This window comes from Trachurus japonicus, chromosome 13 (genome assembly GCF_045865225.1).
Source record: "Trachurus japonicus isolate A0001 chromosome 13, Traja_1.0".
In the NCBI taxonomy this organism is placed as follows: Eukaryota; Metazoa; Chordata; class Actinopteri; order Carangiformes; family Carangidae; genus Trachurus; species Trachurus japonicus.
Genome location: NC_140919.1, coordinates 10,536,863 through 10,555,225, shown reverse-complemented (window position 1 = coordinate 10,555,225; position 18,363 = coordinate 10,536,863). Strand labels below are relative to the sequence as shown.

At 39.7% G+C, this 18,363-nt stretch overlaps 1 protein-coding gene across 1 annotated transcript in view; it reads right to left on the bottom strand.

Moving 5' to 3' along the window:
• The window catches only part of sorl1 (sortilin-related receptor, L(DLR class) A repeats containing), a 128,287-nt gene that overhangs the window by 46,332 nt on the left and 63,592 nt on the right, over positions 1 to 18,363 (bottom strand). The window contains exons 7-13 of the mRNA XM_085794812.1: positions 10,583 to 10,684; positions 9,404 to 9,573; positions 6,851 to 7,043; positions 5,264 to 5,381; positions 2,914 to 2,987; positions 964 to 1,052; positions 127 to 305 (exon numbers count right to left, since the gene is read on the bottom strand). Of these exons, the coding sequence (XP_085650938.1) occupies positions 127 to 305; positions 964 to 1,052; positions 2,914 to 2,987; positions 5,264 to 5,381; positions 6,851 to 7,043; positions 9,404 to 9,573; positions 10,583 to 10,684 (925 nt within the window). The remainder of the gene's footprint in view (positions 1 to 126; positions 306 to 963; positions 1,053 to 2,913; positions 2,988 to 5,263; positions 5,382 to 6,850; positions 7,044 to 9,403; positions 9,574 to 10,582; positions 10,685 to 18,363) is intronic.

The following is an 18,363-nucleotide window of genomic DNA, read 5'->3' as shown; positions in this document are numbered from 1 at the left end:
CTGGCAAGACGCTCAACTTGTTTGCAAGTACTAAGTTTTAGAAAGTTCCCACCACAATTTCTTTATTACATTTAATTTTAAATGCAACACAAAGTGCTTTACTGTACACCCCCCCCCTCCACCTACCCAGGACGTCGGAGGTGTTGAGCTGCAGGATGAGCCAGCTGTGCCTCTGGTTGGCGTAGGAACCGAAGATGGTGAAGATGGTGCTCTTCTCCCCCGGCTCCGTCAGCAGCTGGTAGACGTAAACCTCGCGCTCCGAGAACTGGAACTCCGTCCACGTCTCCCCCTCGTTGGTGCTGAACCTGACGGAGACACGCCCACCCCCCACATCTGTTAATACCGCCTTAAAACTGCCTTATTTAGTCGCCTGAACATTTTGAAATTCAGGGACTTAGTTGATTACATTACAATACAAACAATGTACAAAGCAAAAAATAAACTTCTTCCTCCAGATATCCAGAATCTGTTTAAAATGAAGGATTCCAGTTATAACCTGAGAAGACCACTATTATTTGAGAAACTAAAGACTCGAACTACTGTAAAAAATCACTGTCTTTCTGTTAGAGGGGTTAACATCTGGAATAATTGTCCTGAAAATATCAAATTATGCTGTACTCTAGTCAGCTTTAAAAGACTTTATAAGAACAACATCATTTCTCGTTACAGTATGGAAAATTAAGTTCAATGATTTTGTACTATTTTGGGTTATGCGCTGTGTACGATTCTTTATTTTGTTGTGATCAGAAATGTAAGTGTACTGATTAATTTCAAATGTCTGTGATCTGATCCTTTTGTATTAATGCGTATACATTTAAAAGAATTTTTTTAAGGTAAAAGGGGGTAGGGGTATATAAGCTTTGGCTTCAACCTACACCCTTTCGGTTATATAAGCTAAAATCTCATTCATTCATTCATTAAAACCTCCAACAGGTGCATCATCCACCAGCTTCTCCCACTCACTTGAGGTGTGTGGTGGCTCCGCCCTGAGCGATGGCCATCAGGATCCCGCCGTGGTCGCCCCAGGTGTAGAAGTGAGGACCGGCCAGAGCCTGAGGACACAGTGAGGTGTCACAGTGTAAATCAGAGTCATTCAAACTTACAACGAAATCATGTAACGTTCAACCAAAACGAAACGAAAATAATTAGCAACGCTATTTTGACTGTAATAGTCATTTTAAATTCTCATATCAGGGCTTGTGGGTCAGAGATCCGACTTCAGCGTGGTGGGTTCAAGACATAGACTTTATAAAAAAGAGGTTCAAGATTGAAATTAAAACTTGGGAGCTCAGAAATTCCCACTTTCAGGGAGAACCTGAACGCACCGTGACTCCTGCTGCTGGAACAGGAAGTCCACTACTAGTCCAGTGGTTCTCAAACTTTTTTACATCAAGGACGCCTAAATTGATATAAATTAGACCACGGGAACCAGAACCACCAGAAAAAAACAAACAGACTAAAGAGACTAAAGAACGTTACTTTTTTAGTCAATGTACATTCAAATTAGAGACATTTCTGGAAAAAAATGGTAAAATTTCACCAAAGACATTAAAACAATTCTAGAAAACAATGGTAAAAATTTTCCAAAAAAAAAATTTTGAAAAAAAAAATTCTAAAAAAAAGGTAGGATTTAAAAAAAAAAAGTTAAAATATTTTCTCGAAAAAGGTGGTACAATTTCTAATTTTCTGATCCGTGTGTGATTCAGCACATGAAGTTAAACACCGCCTACAATAAACAGGCCGGATGCATATCCTACTTTACTTTACTTTTCGATCAGCTGTATAGTACTTGTTACTACCTTGAATTTGTTTAGTTGAAATTTTGATGCTGTAGCAATTTTCGCCTGAACTGTAGTTTTTTTTATAGCATTGTGACATGTAGGAACAACACCGACACAAATAACAAGAACTGAAATACTCACAGGACTGTAACAATTCAGGAAATGTATAACCCTCCCATTTTATCCTACTATGAGGGATGGTTGTGGACCTTAAAGTGGAACAAGGTCCAGGCCAGAATTGTCAATAACTGTAACTACACACTATACTTGAGTTACAGAAGAAACTTTAACACTTCCTGTTGTTTTGTCCCGAGGAGTGGGAAAAATAGTCGGTGTCTGACATTTCCAGACTTTATTCTACGACATTAAACACAACAGTCCTGATTTATTTCAGCTTCTATGTTTTTTATTTCGTGTCTAAACTGTTTTAAGGTCTCCACCTTTATAGCCCTGTTTGTATGATAAATCAGCATTACTCACACATTTTATCCATTTTAAATTAACCTTGGAAGGAATTTGTTTTTTAACTGTTTAACACAGGACAAATATGCAGCTTTGTGCAAATGTAACTTAATTATACATGAACTAAAAACAATGAAACAGGAACTATGTTTATATTAACACATTATTACTGTGTTTTACTTTCAAACATCATTGAGCGGTTCGTTAGTCGACATGATCCTGTTACTTTTAAATGTTTTGTTTCTTGTTTTCTGCAATAATTTAAAAAACAAAGTTGTATTTATTTATCCTGCAGATAAAACCGCAGCTCTGTTCATTTGTAAAAAAATAAATAAATAAAGAACATTTAGCTGAAGCTCTTAAAGTCATTACATTCAGTCCAAATAAAAAAGTGTTTTTTTATTCTGTGGATCAAGTTAAAGCTGCATCATCATGTGTTTCCTCTCTGGGAGCCACAGAGCTTTAATAAGGTGATAATGAGCCAGATGTGGAGTTTACAGCTTGTTCCAGACGGCCGCTGAATTATCCAATTAATGCAGCGGGAGAAAAAAAAAAAGAAAAAGAAAGAAAGAAAAGAAGCCAACGTTTTAGAGGTGGAATAAAAACGCTGAAACGGAGGAGAAGAGAAGAGATTCATCCTGTCATCATTAGTTCATGGTTTCATCCTGACCTCTCTCCATCGGGCCCCGGCGCTGCTCGACACGTAGACGTTGGGTTTACTGGCCAAGTTCCTGCCCACGGACCCTGTAACCATAGCAACAACAACATCATCATCATCACTTTAACCCTCCTGTTTGACCCAATCTGTTCCCTCCCTCCTTCCTTCCTTCTTTCCTTCCTTTCTCCCTTCCTTCTTTACACAATCCTTTTTTCCTTCCTTCCTTCCTTCCCTTTGTCCTTACTTCTTCTTCCTTCCTCTTTTGATCCAATTGACCCTCCATCCTCCCTTGCTTCTTTCCACAATCCTTTCCCTCCCTCCCTCCCTCCCTCCCTCCCTCCCTCCCACCTTCCTTCCTTCCTTTCTCCCTTCCTTCTTTACACAATCCTTTTTTCCTTCCTTCCTTCCCTTCATCATTACTTCTTCTTCCTTCCTCTTTTGATCCAATTGACCCTCCATCTTTCTTTCCTCCCTTCTTCTGTCCTTCTTCATCCCTTGAACAAATCTGTTTCCTCCCTCCATCTTTCTGTCCTTCCTTTTTCCCTTCCTTCTTTCCACAATCCTTTCCCTCCCTTCCTCCTTCATTCCTTCCTTTCTCCCTTTCTTCTTTACACAATCCTTTTTTCCTTCCTTCCTTCCCTTCGTCCCGACTTCTTCTTCCTTCCTCTTTTGATCCAATTGACCCTCCATCTTTCTTTCCTTCCTTTTCCCTTCCTTCTTTCCTCCCTTCTTCTGTCCTTCTTCATCCCTTGAACAAATCTGTTCCCTTCCTCCATCTTTCTGTCCTTACCTTTTCCCTTCCTTCTTTCCACAATCCTTTTTTCCTTCCTTCCTTCCTTCCGTCCTTACTTATTCTTTCCTCTTTCGATCCAGTTGACCCTCCATCTTTCTTTCCTTCCCTTTCCCTTCCTTCTTTACTCCCTCCCTTCTTCCTTTTTGACCCAATCTGTTCCCTCCCTCCATCTATCTTTCTTTTTCCCCTTCGCTTTCCTCCCATCTTTCCCTTTGTCCTTCCTGCCTTCTTTTTTTAACGAACGTTTGTCTGATGAGAGAAAAGATAAAACTTTTATCATTTTGTGTAAAAGTTCAGTTTGATGTCGACTCAAACCGACATCTGAGCTGTTGTGTGTCGACATGGCCGTGTACATGGCTCTCCTCCTCCTCCTCCTCTCTCTCCTCTCTCTCTTCCTCCTTCTCTCTCTCTCTCTCTCTCTCTCTCTCTCTCTGGTAAGGATTTAATTAGAGGCAGCGTCTGAGAGCATCAACAAATCAATGTTTCCCAGCAGCTGTGAGGAAGAGGAGGAGGAAGAGGGAGAGGAGGAGGAACAGGAGGAGAAAGAGGACGAGGAAGAAGAGAAAGAGGAGGAGGAGGAAAAGAGCAGGGGGAGGAGGAAAAGGAGGAGAAGGAAGAAGAGAAGAAGAAGAAGAGACGAGGAGGAAGAGGGAGAGGAAGAGGAAGAAGAAGAGACAAAGAGGAGAAAGGGGGAGAAGAGGAAGAGGAGGAGGTAGAGGGAGAGGAGGAAGAGAAAGAGGAGAAGGAGGAAGAAGAGGAAGAGGAAAAGGAGGCCGAAGAGGGAGAGGAGGAAGAAGAGACGAGGAGGAGAAAGAGGGAGAAGAGGAAGAGGAGGAGGAGGAAAAGAAAGAGGAGAAAGAGGGAGAAGAAGAGGAGGAGAAAGGGGGAGAAGAAGAAGAGGGGGGAGAGAGGAGGAGGAGGAAGAGGAGGAGGAGAAAGGGGGAGAAGAGGAGGATGAAGAAGAAGAGGAAGAGGAAGAGGACAAAGAGGAGGGAGGAGAAGCTCCTTTCTTTCCTTCCCTTTTCCCTTCCTTCTTTCCTCCCTTCTTTCCCTTTGGTCCTTCCTTCCTTCCTTCCCTTCGTCCTTACTTCTTCCTTCCTTTTTGACCCAACCGACCCAATCTGTTCCCTCCCTCCTTCTATCTTTCCTTCGTTTTTCCCTTCATCCTTCCTTCCTTCCTTCCTTCCTTGACCCAGGGGGGCAACAGGAGGGTTAATATTAATTTTAACAACACTGGGAGATTCGAGAATCAATTTAAACTAAAGAAAAGACTCAAGACTTCAATGTTTTTGTAAAATGTTATTCTAAAATGAATAAAGAAATGCAATTTATGGTTAGGAATTAATTAAGATTTATTCTTATTTATTCCCGCTTAAAACAGCTTAAATCACACACAGGTGACTCACACCATGGTGAGATGGAAAGAGCCGTCTGACGCCTGAACGATAAAATACTTCTGCAGATTCATTACATCCGTATTCGTGTGGACGGGCTCTAAATTAAGTCATTGTATTATTAATATTAATGACATAATGACATAATAACAATAACAACAGAGTGACTTCCCACCTGTGGCCATGATGAGTCCGGGGGCCGAGTCCTTGGACAAGATGGGCATCCTCCTCAGCTGGATGTTGAACAGCTGGCTCCACCTCTGGGCCAGATGCAGCGAGCAGCCTTTACCCAGCTGAGGGACAGAGAGTCACATCATCATCCAGATGACCAGGACTTTTATATAAATGTGAAAATATCTTAACAATAAACTCACTAATTAACTGTACCAGTCTCTAATAAAACCACTTAGGACTTATTGTATGGAAGTGTGGGGACAGATGTTTAAAACAATCACTACACAAATCCTTGTACTTCAAAACAGATCAATACCAATCATAAACAAAGCAGACCATAAGCAACCAACCAATCAATCAATTATCTATAAATACATCTGAACTCAATAAAAGACAAAGCCATTACAACATTACAACACAAACATGAACTGCAAATTTGCCTATAGCTCAGGATGAGCCAGTGTTTTCACTGTGTCTTCTTCTTGTTCTGTTCTTTATGTTTTTCACTGTCTCGTATATTTTAATGTTATGAGGCTGTTTTTTATTGTCTACCCTGCATCCAAACCACATTTATCCCACGGCAGACAGATAAAGAACCTTGACTTGATTTGACCTTCAGAGGGGTGAGTATATTCAGAAAGACAAAAATCAGAACCAACACTAAACTACAACGGTAAAAGCCGTCAAACTTTGGAATAATCTGGAAAACGACTTAAAAACATGCCGTACCATAACCTCATTTAAAAAAAACACTCAAAAAGTAGGATGATCAATTCATATACATTAGAGCAATGAACTCTGCTGATGAGCTATTTTCTTTTTTTTTGACTTAATAAAGATAAATGGAAACAGTAGATTATATAGATTTTTAGGTAACACTTTGTACACACTATTAAGCATTAGTTAAGCATTAATAAATACTGAATTCTTCATTTATAACACATGAATACTCATTAGTAGTTTATAAACTACATACTAATGAGTATTCATGTGTTATAAATGATGAATTCAGTATTTATTAATGCTTAACTAATGCTTAATAGTGTGTACTTATTATAAAGTGTTACCAATTCTTAATACAACCTGATTTAGGTAACACTGTATAATAAGTTAGTTAAGCATTAAATACTGAATTCATCATTTATAACACATGAATACTCATTAGTATAAACACAGTTAAAAATGTTTTACTCATCATTGATAAGCACTAACTGTATTTATAAACTACATACTAATGAGTATTAATGTGTCATAAATGAAGAATTATGTATTTATTAAAGCTTAACTAATGCTTAATAGTGTGTACTTATTATAAAGTGTAATAGATTTGTAAAAGTATAGGCAGAATAAGCTTCAGCCTACACCTTTTTGGTCTAAATGTCTATCGTACATTTTTTTTATTTACTTTGATTTGCATGTTTTCTGTTTTGTCACTTTTTCTTGCTGCTGTTTTCATGTTGAGCTGTGGTTTCTACCGTACATCAAGGTGCCGTGTCAAGACTGAAATAAACTAAACTAAAAGAAAACCCGCTGAGCTGTGACAGCCGGCGGACAGAGAGGCGATGGCGGCGGCGGCGGCGTCTGCTACCTGACAGTCCACGGTTCCTCCCAGACTGTCGGCGGCCGGCGGCTGCAGCAGCTCCCAGGTGCCGCCCTTGTCGAAGGTGATGACGGAGCGCATGTTGTCCTCGCTGACGGAGCCGTTGATGAGCGTGGCGATGAAGACGCCGCGCAGACCCTCCACCCGGTGCAGGTCGGCGAACGGCTCGTTGGCGAAATACCTGCAACACGAGAAGAAAGAGGAGGAGGAGGAGGAGGAGGAGGAGGAGGTTTTTATTTCACAGGAAACAGGAAACGAGGACTTCATTACCCAGAATCCACCTGACACACACACACAGCTCTGTGGCTCCATGTTAATAAATCCTCCTTTATTAGATCATTACAGAAGAGCTTTAGGGCCAACAACAGAGATTTTTTTTTTAAGATCCTGAGAAAAAAACTCTGAATTTATCAAAAAGTCAGAAATTCTGAGAAAAAACTAAATTTCTGAGATAAAAAACTCTCAGACTTTTTAATCTCAGAATTTCTGACTTTTTATCTCAGAATCTTTAAAAAAAATCTCTGTTGTTGGCCCTAATGCTCGTTAATAAATCCTCCTTCATTAGATCATTATGGAAGATCATTAGGGCCAACAACGGAGATTTTTTTTTAAGATCCAGAGAAAAAAAATTGAATTGAATCTGAATTTATCAAAAAGTCAGAAATTCTGAGAAAAAACTCAATTTCTGAGATTAAAAACTCCCAGACATTTTAATCTCTGAATCTCTCTTTTATCTCTTTTATCTCTGACTTTTTTCTCATAAATTCTGACTTTTTTTTCTCAAAATCTTAAAAAAAATATGTCTTGTTCTATATCACGAACAATGTACAGCACAAACATGAACGGTGGCGGACGTGGTGACAGACAAGAAAGAGGAGAAGAGTGTATTTTTTAAGGTGGCTATGGCTCCAGAGATTAAACTCTTTAAACTCTTTCCCATGCAAGCAAAAGTCAGACTGAACGTCCCTGAAAATGTCAAATGGTGTAACCACAAAAGAATGATAAAATATTCAATATTTCATCCAACTAAAGTGGATTTAAGTGTGCTAATATGAAAAAAAAGAAGTTAATTTTGCATCTTAAGTGTCTCATCAAACCTATGAACCCTGGCTGAACTCTTTGTTTTCATATAATCAAAGTCGATATCAAAACAAACTGGCTCTCTCACAACATGAACGCATCTTGTCCTTTATCAAAGGCGAAGCCGCATTTTTTCTTTGATGCACCATCGCCCCAATTAAAAAAAAAAAAAAAGATCAGGCTATTTAGGTCATTTGAGAGAGAGAGACAGAGACAGAGAGAATCATCTCAAAGTCAAAAATAGTCAAAAATATTAAAGGTTCAAAAGTAAGTTCTGCTTGAAAATGTCTCCTTCACTCTAAACCTGTTTTTCTCAGAATTATCCTCCCAGAAAGCTGAATTTGGAGAAAACACGCTGTATTCAAATGAGGATAACTAAAAAGTGGAACATGCTACGAACTAACATTTTTTCCTGGTGAAAGAAGAGAGTCTCTCCTTTCATTTGAGATATCCTGTGTCATTTTAGTCATAGCACAACATATTTTGTGGCTGTGTGAAAAGTAGCAGAAATCCTTTAAGCGCTGGCACTGGCTGTACACTGAGGGGAAAAAATTCTGGCACAGAATGAGTTAAACTGATTTTTTTTTTGTTGCTGTATTTCTATATTTACATTTTTAAAGACCCAGTATGTAGGAATTCTCCCCATCTAGCGGTGCGGTTGCATATCTGAACGTATTCTTGATGTTGCATTCACGTGAAATCGGGCAGACGTCAGACAGACAACAGACGCTGCATGTAACAGGATAAACAAGCGTCTATGTAAACAAGTGGTCCGCCAGCATGAGGCAAAACAATACAGGCGTGACAACATGTTGTCATGGTGATGTGGTATTGTTTTACCGTCTTTCTCTGGTGGAGTAAAATGACATCCGGTTGGTTTGCCGACGGCCGTCTGCCTGACTGCACCTGAATGCAACACCAGTGCCTCCGTCCTTCCTCACACTACACAGTGGTGACAGTTTTAACAGGCCGAGCCCACAGCTCCGCTCAGTTTCCGTGGTTACCTACGGTCACGCTGCCACTCGACGTAAAAAATGGCGATGCAACATGGCCGCCTCGGTTCGGTGCGTCGCCCACTTATGTATTTGTAACGACTTGTAACAACTCATTCTAAGGTACCAGAAAGCTTTCATTTGTATGCAGCTGTGATTCCACTTCAGTGAAATACGTATTTATGAAAGACAGATTTGATTTTTGGTAATAAAAAGCCAAATAAGTTACACACTGGGGCTTTAAGTGCATGTTAGCAACTTATCTAATGAGACAAATAATGTAAAATGTGTCAAGAAGTCAAGTGTTGCATTGTAATAAGTGAGTTACATTTATTTTCATGTATATTGTGAGATCTTTACAAAAAAACACCAGTTTTAGCACTTGACACTTGGTTGCATCACGTCATTGACCCATATACTGGAACATAATGTATATAATGTGTGTGTGTGTGTGTGTGTGTGTGTGTACCTGATGAGTGTGTTGCTCCCCGAGCCCTCGGGACTGTAGTACAGGACGTTCTCCAGCGACAGCGAGAAGGACAGGCCCTGAGTGTCTGAGATGTACAGGTGTGTGACGTTGTTCAGGTGGTTCACACACACAAACACCTGGTCCTCCGAGGCGTCGGCGATGTAGTACTCCTGGTACACAGACGAGAGAGAGGCGTGTGTGTGTGAGTGTGTGTGTGTGTGTGTGTGTGTGTGTCGGTGTGAACAGTGCGGAGGTGGTTCCTCCTCCAAAATAAGAGCATGAGAGATGTGTCTTCTATTTTTAGAGCCACATCGTTCACATGTTTGATCGGATCAGGTGAATTCAGGTAACTGCAGCTGTTCTGTTATTTAACAGCCACTCATCAGCATTAAGGAGCCAATCAGAACGCAGCATTAAGGAGCCAATCAGAACGCAGCATGACTTTAGATAAAGGTCTAATAACTATTGGCTGTTTAATCATTCGAGCGTGTAAAAGACACCTGAGCTTCAAAATAAAACAGGTTAAACTAACATTTGCAGTATAACATGTTTTGTGGATGTTGTTTATTACTATAGACGAGATATATTTTATATTTTGCATATGTATGTTGTTTTAACTATGTAATTGTATTACTTCTATATATTTATAATTACGACGGAGTATTAGGGCCACATTGAGGAAAAAAAAAACACAGACTTCGAGAATAAAGTCATAAATTTACGAGAATAAAGTCGTACATTTCCTACGAGAAAAAAAAGTCATAGCATTACGAGAATAATGTTTTAAATTTACGACTTTATTCTCAAAGTTTGTGATTTTTTTATTTGTCAATGTGGCCCTAATACTCTGTCGTATATAATAGAGAACTGAAAAAGAACAATTGACCTTGGAAGTTTATGAAGTATTTCTGATTCTGAAATAGATTTGATCAAACTGGTTCAAAAGTCTTTGAATGATACTCAGCCCTAATTTATAATGATTCTCTAACCAACTGTGAGTTATAAGTCTGAACATTGACAAACTAATTTCTATAAAACACATCTGTAACAAAAAATAAATAACACCTAGATTCTAGAATTTATAGAAAAATATTCTTGACTTTTCTGTGGTAACATAAACCGAGTTAGGACATAAATACAAACAGAATGTGATGTTGTGCAAAACAAAAAGAGACTCACTGTGATTGGATGACGTGTCATGAACTGGGCGGCTTTCATTGGCTGGCGGTTGTAGGAAACCCAGAGCTGAACGGATGAAGGTTCGTGGCTGCCGAAGAGTTTCTGGAGAGAAACAGGACACAGAGAGAGAGAGAGCGAGACGAGTTTAAACCCTGAACCCAAACAATGGGAACGAGGAGTCACAGTTTGGATTTGACGAACTTCATCTGTCACTGAGGAGGAAAAATGTGAGTTAGCAAAAATATAGACGATGAAAATCCCCAAAGACGAACAAAGAATTATTTCTTTTCCAATCCCTAATTATTCCTTTTTTGGGAGAACATCAAGCTGTTGTATTAAAAGTTATATTTGTATTTTTCGTCCCTCAGCTTCTTTCTGGAGCTCCAGTAACAACAGGTCGGTGTCAGCCAATCAGAAGAGAGCAGGAGGCTCTGAGTCTCTCTTCTGATTGGCTGACTGTTTTCTAAAGTGATCCAATAAAAAACAGAGCAGATTTCAGAATAAAACACTCAGAGAAACCAAATCCTGCAAGTTGTAGTTGTATGTATAGATGGTGGGTCCAGGTGGTGAGGGGGCGGGGCTTTGTTGTGACATCACAAAGTGACAGGAAGTCCTGACGGCTGGTTTTAAGGCTCAGTTTCTGAATACAGGCTGTGTGCATTTCTCTGTGGACTGAGGCTTTGATACTTTCACAGTATTAATATAGAACCTAGAGCTGCTTTATAATCACACTACACATGGACATCTACCTTTATACTGTATGGAGCTTTAACACAAACATCTACCTTTATACTGTATGGAGCTTTAACACAAACATCTACCTTTATACTGTATGGAGCTTTAACACAAACATCTACCTTTATACTGTATGGAGCTTATGGAGCTTTAACACAAACATCTACCTTTATACCGTATGGAGCTTTAATACAAACGTCTACCGTTATATATTTTTTACTCTACTATATTCTGTATGGGAGGTTGTGGATGAGAATGAGAGTTAATTCTTGTTATCTGTGTCCTGATGATGTTTTTCTGTCTTAATCTCTCAGCACTGCAGCGCTCCACCGTTGGGGAAACATTAAATGTCTAGACTTGAAAAGTTTCCCAGTGGGCTACAGAAAAAAAATGTGCGCGTATATCTGTGTCTATGTGTGTGTGTGTGTGTGTGTGAGAGAGAGAGATAAACTCCAACTGCACGTCTCATTGTCATTACAAATACAGTAGGAAATTGTCAGCTGGAAGAAGCCGAGCTCTGATCTCTCATGAATTACAAGCATGCAGAGCAGACAGAGTGGAAGACGTGAGCATTTCTCATTCCTGTGGTGAGTTACAGTGTGTGTGTGTGTGTGTGTGTGTGTGTGTATGTGCGTGTGTGTGTGTCTTAGGGAGAGACAGAGCTCCCCTCTGAACAGTCCTGGGGAAATACTCCAGATTTTTGGAGAAGTGACTCAGACTTTCATTTGAAAGTCAACGAGGCTCCGCACAAACACACAGTGATGATGACACGACACATTTACTGTGGTGGAGCAATAAGGAAACTCTCCTGTGGCTGTGAAGGACCTTAAAGCTGCTGCTGCTGCTGCTGCTGCTGCTGCTGCTGCTGCTGCTGCTGCTGCTGCTGCTGCTGCTGCTGCTGCTGCTCTGTATGAACGCTTCTCTGCTGCTTCAGCCACTGTTGTGCTTTCAAGACGACAGATTTTATTAGAATAAAATAGAAAATACTTTATCTAGGCTACTATTTGTCTGCAACAGGGCTGAGAGATGAAAATGCTGCTAGCTGGTTACCATGTTAAAAAACGAGAGCGAACAGTGGTGTTTGACGCTGAACTCACTATGTTTCCTCTGGACCGATGGGTAAACTGGTAATATATATATTTCTTAAATGCTAAATTAGTATGGAGTCCTATAAGAGTGCCATAAAAAAGAGGACTTCTACTGTATGTGGGAAAATTCAATGAATCTGGAAATATAAAGGAATAATTAAAAGAATAAACAAGAAAATGAAAGATGTGATAAAAAATATAAAAGGATATAAAGGAGTAAATGCTTATACAAGTTAGTTTAAAAAAAACAAACAAAAACCATTTATTTTCACGTCATTGTTCCATCTTTGTCAAGTTTTTTTTATTTATTCTTTTATTTTTACTTATTTTAAAACACATCTTAAAGCAATCTTTTATTCCCTGGCTTTTAACACAGTTTGAGACTCAAACACTGAAGCTTTTACGTTCTTTTTGTTGTTTACTCTTTAAATTGCTCTTGTTTGGTGTATTCTTATATTTTACTTTATGTCTGTGTAAAGCACTTTGGTGAACTTGGTTATTTTTTAAATGTGTATTAATAAAATGGATTGGATTGGATTTACTCTTACTTTTTCTTTATTTTTATTTGACACCTCTTTGACTCCATAAACGTCAAATCGTGTTGCCATAGTGAAAACGTACATATACTGTAGCACCTTTAAACCTCATCCAGCAAATGTCACAATTTCATATCTGAATGAATTGTATTTCTAGTTTAAAACAGTGATTCTGTCTCATGTTGAAGCTTTAACACATATTTTTTCATGTAAAAAGTTACCGGAGCATCTTAAATCAGTTAAGATATTCGTCGTCATTACCTCAACAAATAACGAGGACGGAAAGTTTCCATAAGAAAGTGAAGTGACACATTGTTGGATTCTTATTCTTAGTTTCATCATCAGACCAAAAAAAATTTAAAATCTCATTTTTAAAAACAAGTGTGTGACTTTACAATCAAAAAAAAAAAAAGAAAGAAAAAGGTTTCTGATCGATTTTCTAACTCAGCTCCTTTTCAGAGACCTTGGGCCAAAATATAAAATTATTTCCTCCCAAGCAGCGAGGGAGGGAGCAGATGATGAATGATGAAGGCTGGGACTGAGTCTTCATCATCCACAGAGAACAAAGTCGGTTCAGGGGGGGGGCAGGGGGAGGGTGCAGTTCACTGGCATCACGTTAAAAAGGGATTTCTGGGTCATGACGGCGCAAATTTTTGGGAATCTGTTTTGACGACGTGTCACTTCTGATATCTGTGACGATGGAGGACTCTGTTTGATTTTAAAGATTTGCCTCCGTCAGTGTCTAGCTGAATTTAAGATTATTTAATCTCCGCTTTTTCCTTTTAAAACATCGCCTTTATAGTTTTTTTCTTCTCCATTCTCTCTCCATTTCCACCTCGCCTCCTCTGGCTGTGAATTTATTTTTGTGATTGGGCTCAGTTCAAACTTACTCCGAGCCGAGCAGCTTCATTATTTTCCTTTGAATTAGCATGGACCACCCTGTTTGAGCCTTTAACAGCAACACCCTCCAGAGAGAAAGAACGAAAAAGAAAGAAAGAAAGAAAGAAAGAGAGAGAGAGAGTTAGAAAAACAGCTAACGAGAGAAAGATCAGGGGCGAGCAGAGAGCAGGAGGCCGACTTCACAAAGCTATAAATTGGTTTTGAACAAAGAAGTCGGGCAGAAATTCAGAGAGCGGAGCTGCACATCCACTATTCATTTTAAGTCCGGGGTGGCAGAGTTAGATAAATGTACTAGTTAGAGGAATATAAATGGTCGATTCTTTCTTATAATCGCAAATCAGCCAGTTCAGAGACGGCGCCTCTGGGAGACAAGAGAAGGGGGCCGGGGCTTTAACAGCATTTTATCAAATGCAAATCCATCTGATTCCCTAATTTGACTCTAACTTGATTTAGTTTTTAATGTGTGCAAAGTAATTTAACTTTCAGTTTTAATCATTTTCTATCAGTCGTTAAGTAGCAGAAAAGACAATTAAGCATGCCAGTTATTAGTGAAATGAAACACAGGCTGAAATTAAATGTACAATTTAAATATGTATATCATTAATTCTTTATTTTCTTGACAATAGTTAAGACAAGAAGATCAATATCACTCTTGTATTTGTCACTTAAACGCTGAGTGAGAACCAGGAGATCACAAGATTAGCTTAGCATTAGCATAAAGGAAGTGGGGGGAAACTGGTAGCCTAGCCTAGCTATCAACAAGGCTAAAAGAAATCAAACTTCCAGCACCTTGTTCTTTAATAAGTTTGTTTTGGAGGATTTTTTAAAGACAGAGCTAAGCTAGCTGTTACCCTCGCCTCCAATGTTTGTGCTACGGAGAAGCTAAGCTAACTCCTGATTAGCTTCGTATTTGATCTATAAACGTGACACCCACATGTCAAACTGTTTCTTTACAACATGAAAATTTGATAGAAACTCAAATCAGATTTGGCTAATTTAGACAAAACTTTGGCTTTCTTGCCAACAACCATTAGCCAGATACCAAAACATCGACAGTTCCAAGAGTTTAACGTTAGACTGTCGCCAATGTTGAACAAGTTTGCCACCAGTGATGTTCAGGAAGGAAACAACAAAGAAGATAGCTGTGTTTAGAGCCAAATGTTCCAATCAGAATCGGTCCAAACTGAATGAAAATGCTCCATAGAAACAGCTCAAACAGAATAAACAGGCCCAAGCTGAATGATGTTTCATTTGGTTTCACAATATTCCTTTTCCCAAACCAATCGAAAGTAAAATTATATAATGTAGCAGTGAAACGGAAAGTTGTCTGGTTCTGTGTCAACGTAAATGCGTAGTGACGTTTCTTCACTTGCAAATGCTTGAATGAAAGTGTCAAAACAATCTTTGATCAATCGCTGGATATTTTGATTTCTAGAGTTCTCTACAGGCCTGATCATTAAAATCCCACCGGACATGGCCGGTAATTCACTAGCATTAATTCTTGGCCCGATCCCGGCCAGGCTCGGCCAAAAAAAGAGATAAAACGGCCTGAGTTGTACTGTGTGTGTATAATTTCAGCCTGAACCAGCGCGTCCCACCAGGTTGTTCCGGTCGGACCGGCCTGTTACAAACGCTCAGCGCGTGTCACACGGTTGTAAAACGTCTGTTCTGAATAAATGCAGTTGCTCATTAAAACCTGAAAGACTCATTCAGAATGAATCCAATCAGAAAGAGGAAGAAGTGTCCATAGAAACCCATCTAATAACGTGGTAGAAGATCAGACACCGACGTCAACCTGCTAATCTGCTAAAACCAGCCAACTAAGGCTCCGCTAAAGGTTAAGATTCACTAAAATCTTTATTTCTCAGCCTCTGAAGCAGAAACAGACATGAAAGAAAAACCATCCGAGACCTTAAAACCTTTGAGTTTTACTGTAAACTACTGCGTTTACTCGAATGTACATGAACATTTAAGAAAAAAAAAACAATACACAGAAACAAGTCCAACTAAAAATACCATTTTATGCCATAATATACCATCTACAATGTGCGAGGCAAAGACAGTGATGGACGTCACATTGTTCAGGAGGTTGTTTTTCAGCAGTGTTCAGGTTTTAAAAAGGGACGGCTCAGGTCTCAATGGGTTAATAACAGAGGTTTTGAAAAAGACATTTGATAGCAACGACAGATGCAAAACCCCTAATTACCAACTATCAAACCCCAACCGACCGACACACGCAGCGGCTCCAGCATGATGGATATGCTGCAGAACAGGAATCCATATTCTGTCTTTTTATGAAATGCATTAAACCTGTATTATTGTGTTGGACACAGTCGGTGTTTTGCGGGCGGCTGAGTCATTCACTGTGACAGGAAGACGAATCTGCGAGGAGAGCTGAAATTTAATTCCCTCGATTCTTCAACTTTTTTGCCATAAAAACGAAAAATATTACGTCGGTGGAAGTCACAATATCAGCTATCAGCGACTTCCCTCTAACACAGAGAGGCTGAGCGTAAAAGAAATAAAAGAAATCTAGTTTCAGCCCTTCAGTTCAGCTTGTTCCCGTGTGTGTGTGTGTGTGTGTGTGTGTGTGTGTGTGTGTGTTGGAAGGATTTGTGACCATCTTTGAGTGCCTGAGCATCCCCAGTCTCCAGCAGAGCATGTCAGCCCTTTCCATTCAGTCTATTGATTTATCTGGTGTGGTGCCCAACATCGACTGTGTGGTGTGATGTGAAAGCAGAGCAGCGACTGAGCTCAGACGAATGGATGGAGCCAAGAGAGAGGGAGAGACAGAGAGATAAACGGAGACAGAAAAACGTCTACACAGGAAGATAAAAGCGCATTAAGACGATGTTAAATGTATGTAAGTCGGAGAAATCGCAGCGCGCCGTCTTGTATTATATACACATAACTCAAGTCTGGGTTTTCAGGTCAGTTTACTTTGCGAGCCGAGAGGGAAAGTTGGACAGGAGAATGTCTACTATGTATTTTCACATGTAAGTGATGGTGATGATATGTTTTTCCACTGAAACCACAGACTGAAGTCGTCCAGCAGCGACTTGGCAGTGAAGCTGCTGCTGCACTACGCTCCGAACAGATCTGTGGATCCAGGCTGACGTCAAGCCTGTTCGATCGACTCAATGCAGCTACTGTAGCGCAGGTGGCAATAACACTACAAACTACAAACATGATAGAAATATAAAACAACTCTGGTCATCCGTCAGTCAGAATCAAAACGCAGCCATGTTGGCAGTAATCTTCTTTAAATTATTTTTCCAAATTGCAAGTTGGAGCTATAGAGATATAGAACGAATCGCCTTGTTGTTTACAACTAGGCCTACTTAGAGTAACGAACAAGAGTTTAGCTAGGCTATATATCATATTTTTCATGCAACCGTCCCCGTTTAGACAAATCTGAATTGATTAAAGAAACATTACTATTTCTGTGTGTGTGTTTTGTGTTGCTATGTGTTGTATTTATTCAGTTTGGGGGAATCACGGTGTGTAGAAAGCATCAGTGGCTGCAGCTGACAGGGACAGCTAACGGCGGTAGCAAAGCTAACGGCGGTAGCTAAGCTAACACCAGGACGTGAGCTGTTAAAACCCTCCCGTTGTGGGACACGACATGAAACTACTCCAGTTAGCTCAGTCATGTTGTAACTCAGATATCCGCTGGAAAACATATTTTTTCATGGACCGTTTATTGAGTCACTGAGTTATTAAAGTTGAACAGGTAGCTAACGGTTAGCCCGGCTAACGCTAATTTAAGCTAACCATGACTAATTACAAAACATGCCGACAGAAATAGTAATGTTTCTCCAATAATTGGTTTTACAGACTTTACTAACATCAGATTAGTCTAAACGGCGATATAGTGACATGAAAAATGAGAGCGAAACTCTCGTCCGTCACTATTGTTCTCATACTGGTTTTCTACCTGGAAGTATGTGTAAACAAGGCGATTCGTTCTTTAGGCTCTTACATAGGATCTACGGTGGCCCTGAGGGTCAATAAACACAAAACAACAACCACAGATTCACAGTAAAGGTGGGTTACGCCTCTTTTTTTAATGGGGATTGGACATAACTCAAGTCCTCTGGCAACAGTTCAGAGTCATTTCCTGTTTCTATTGTTGTGTCTCTCAGTTTTGTCCTTGCACACATTTAAACTGAGCAGCAGGAGGATGAAATCATAAAGGAGATATTTTTAACAAAAGGGAAACTCAGAGAAGAAGTTGGAGCAAGAAACTGAAAGGTGTTTATAATAAAACCAAAGACCAGTTTGTCCCAAATCCTGACGTTTTACCACAACACTCCACTAAAACAACATTTACGATACTACTGTAGGCGATATATACCATGCAACTCTAGTTCACACTTGCAAAACACCAAACAACCTCTACCTATGTGGTGTTTTCCAGGATTCATCATATAAACCTCTGAGTAGATCTGTGATATTTCGCTGTAACCCACACAGCCACAGAGAGAGACGGCTCCTCTTTCCCCCACAGAGCAAACAGGAA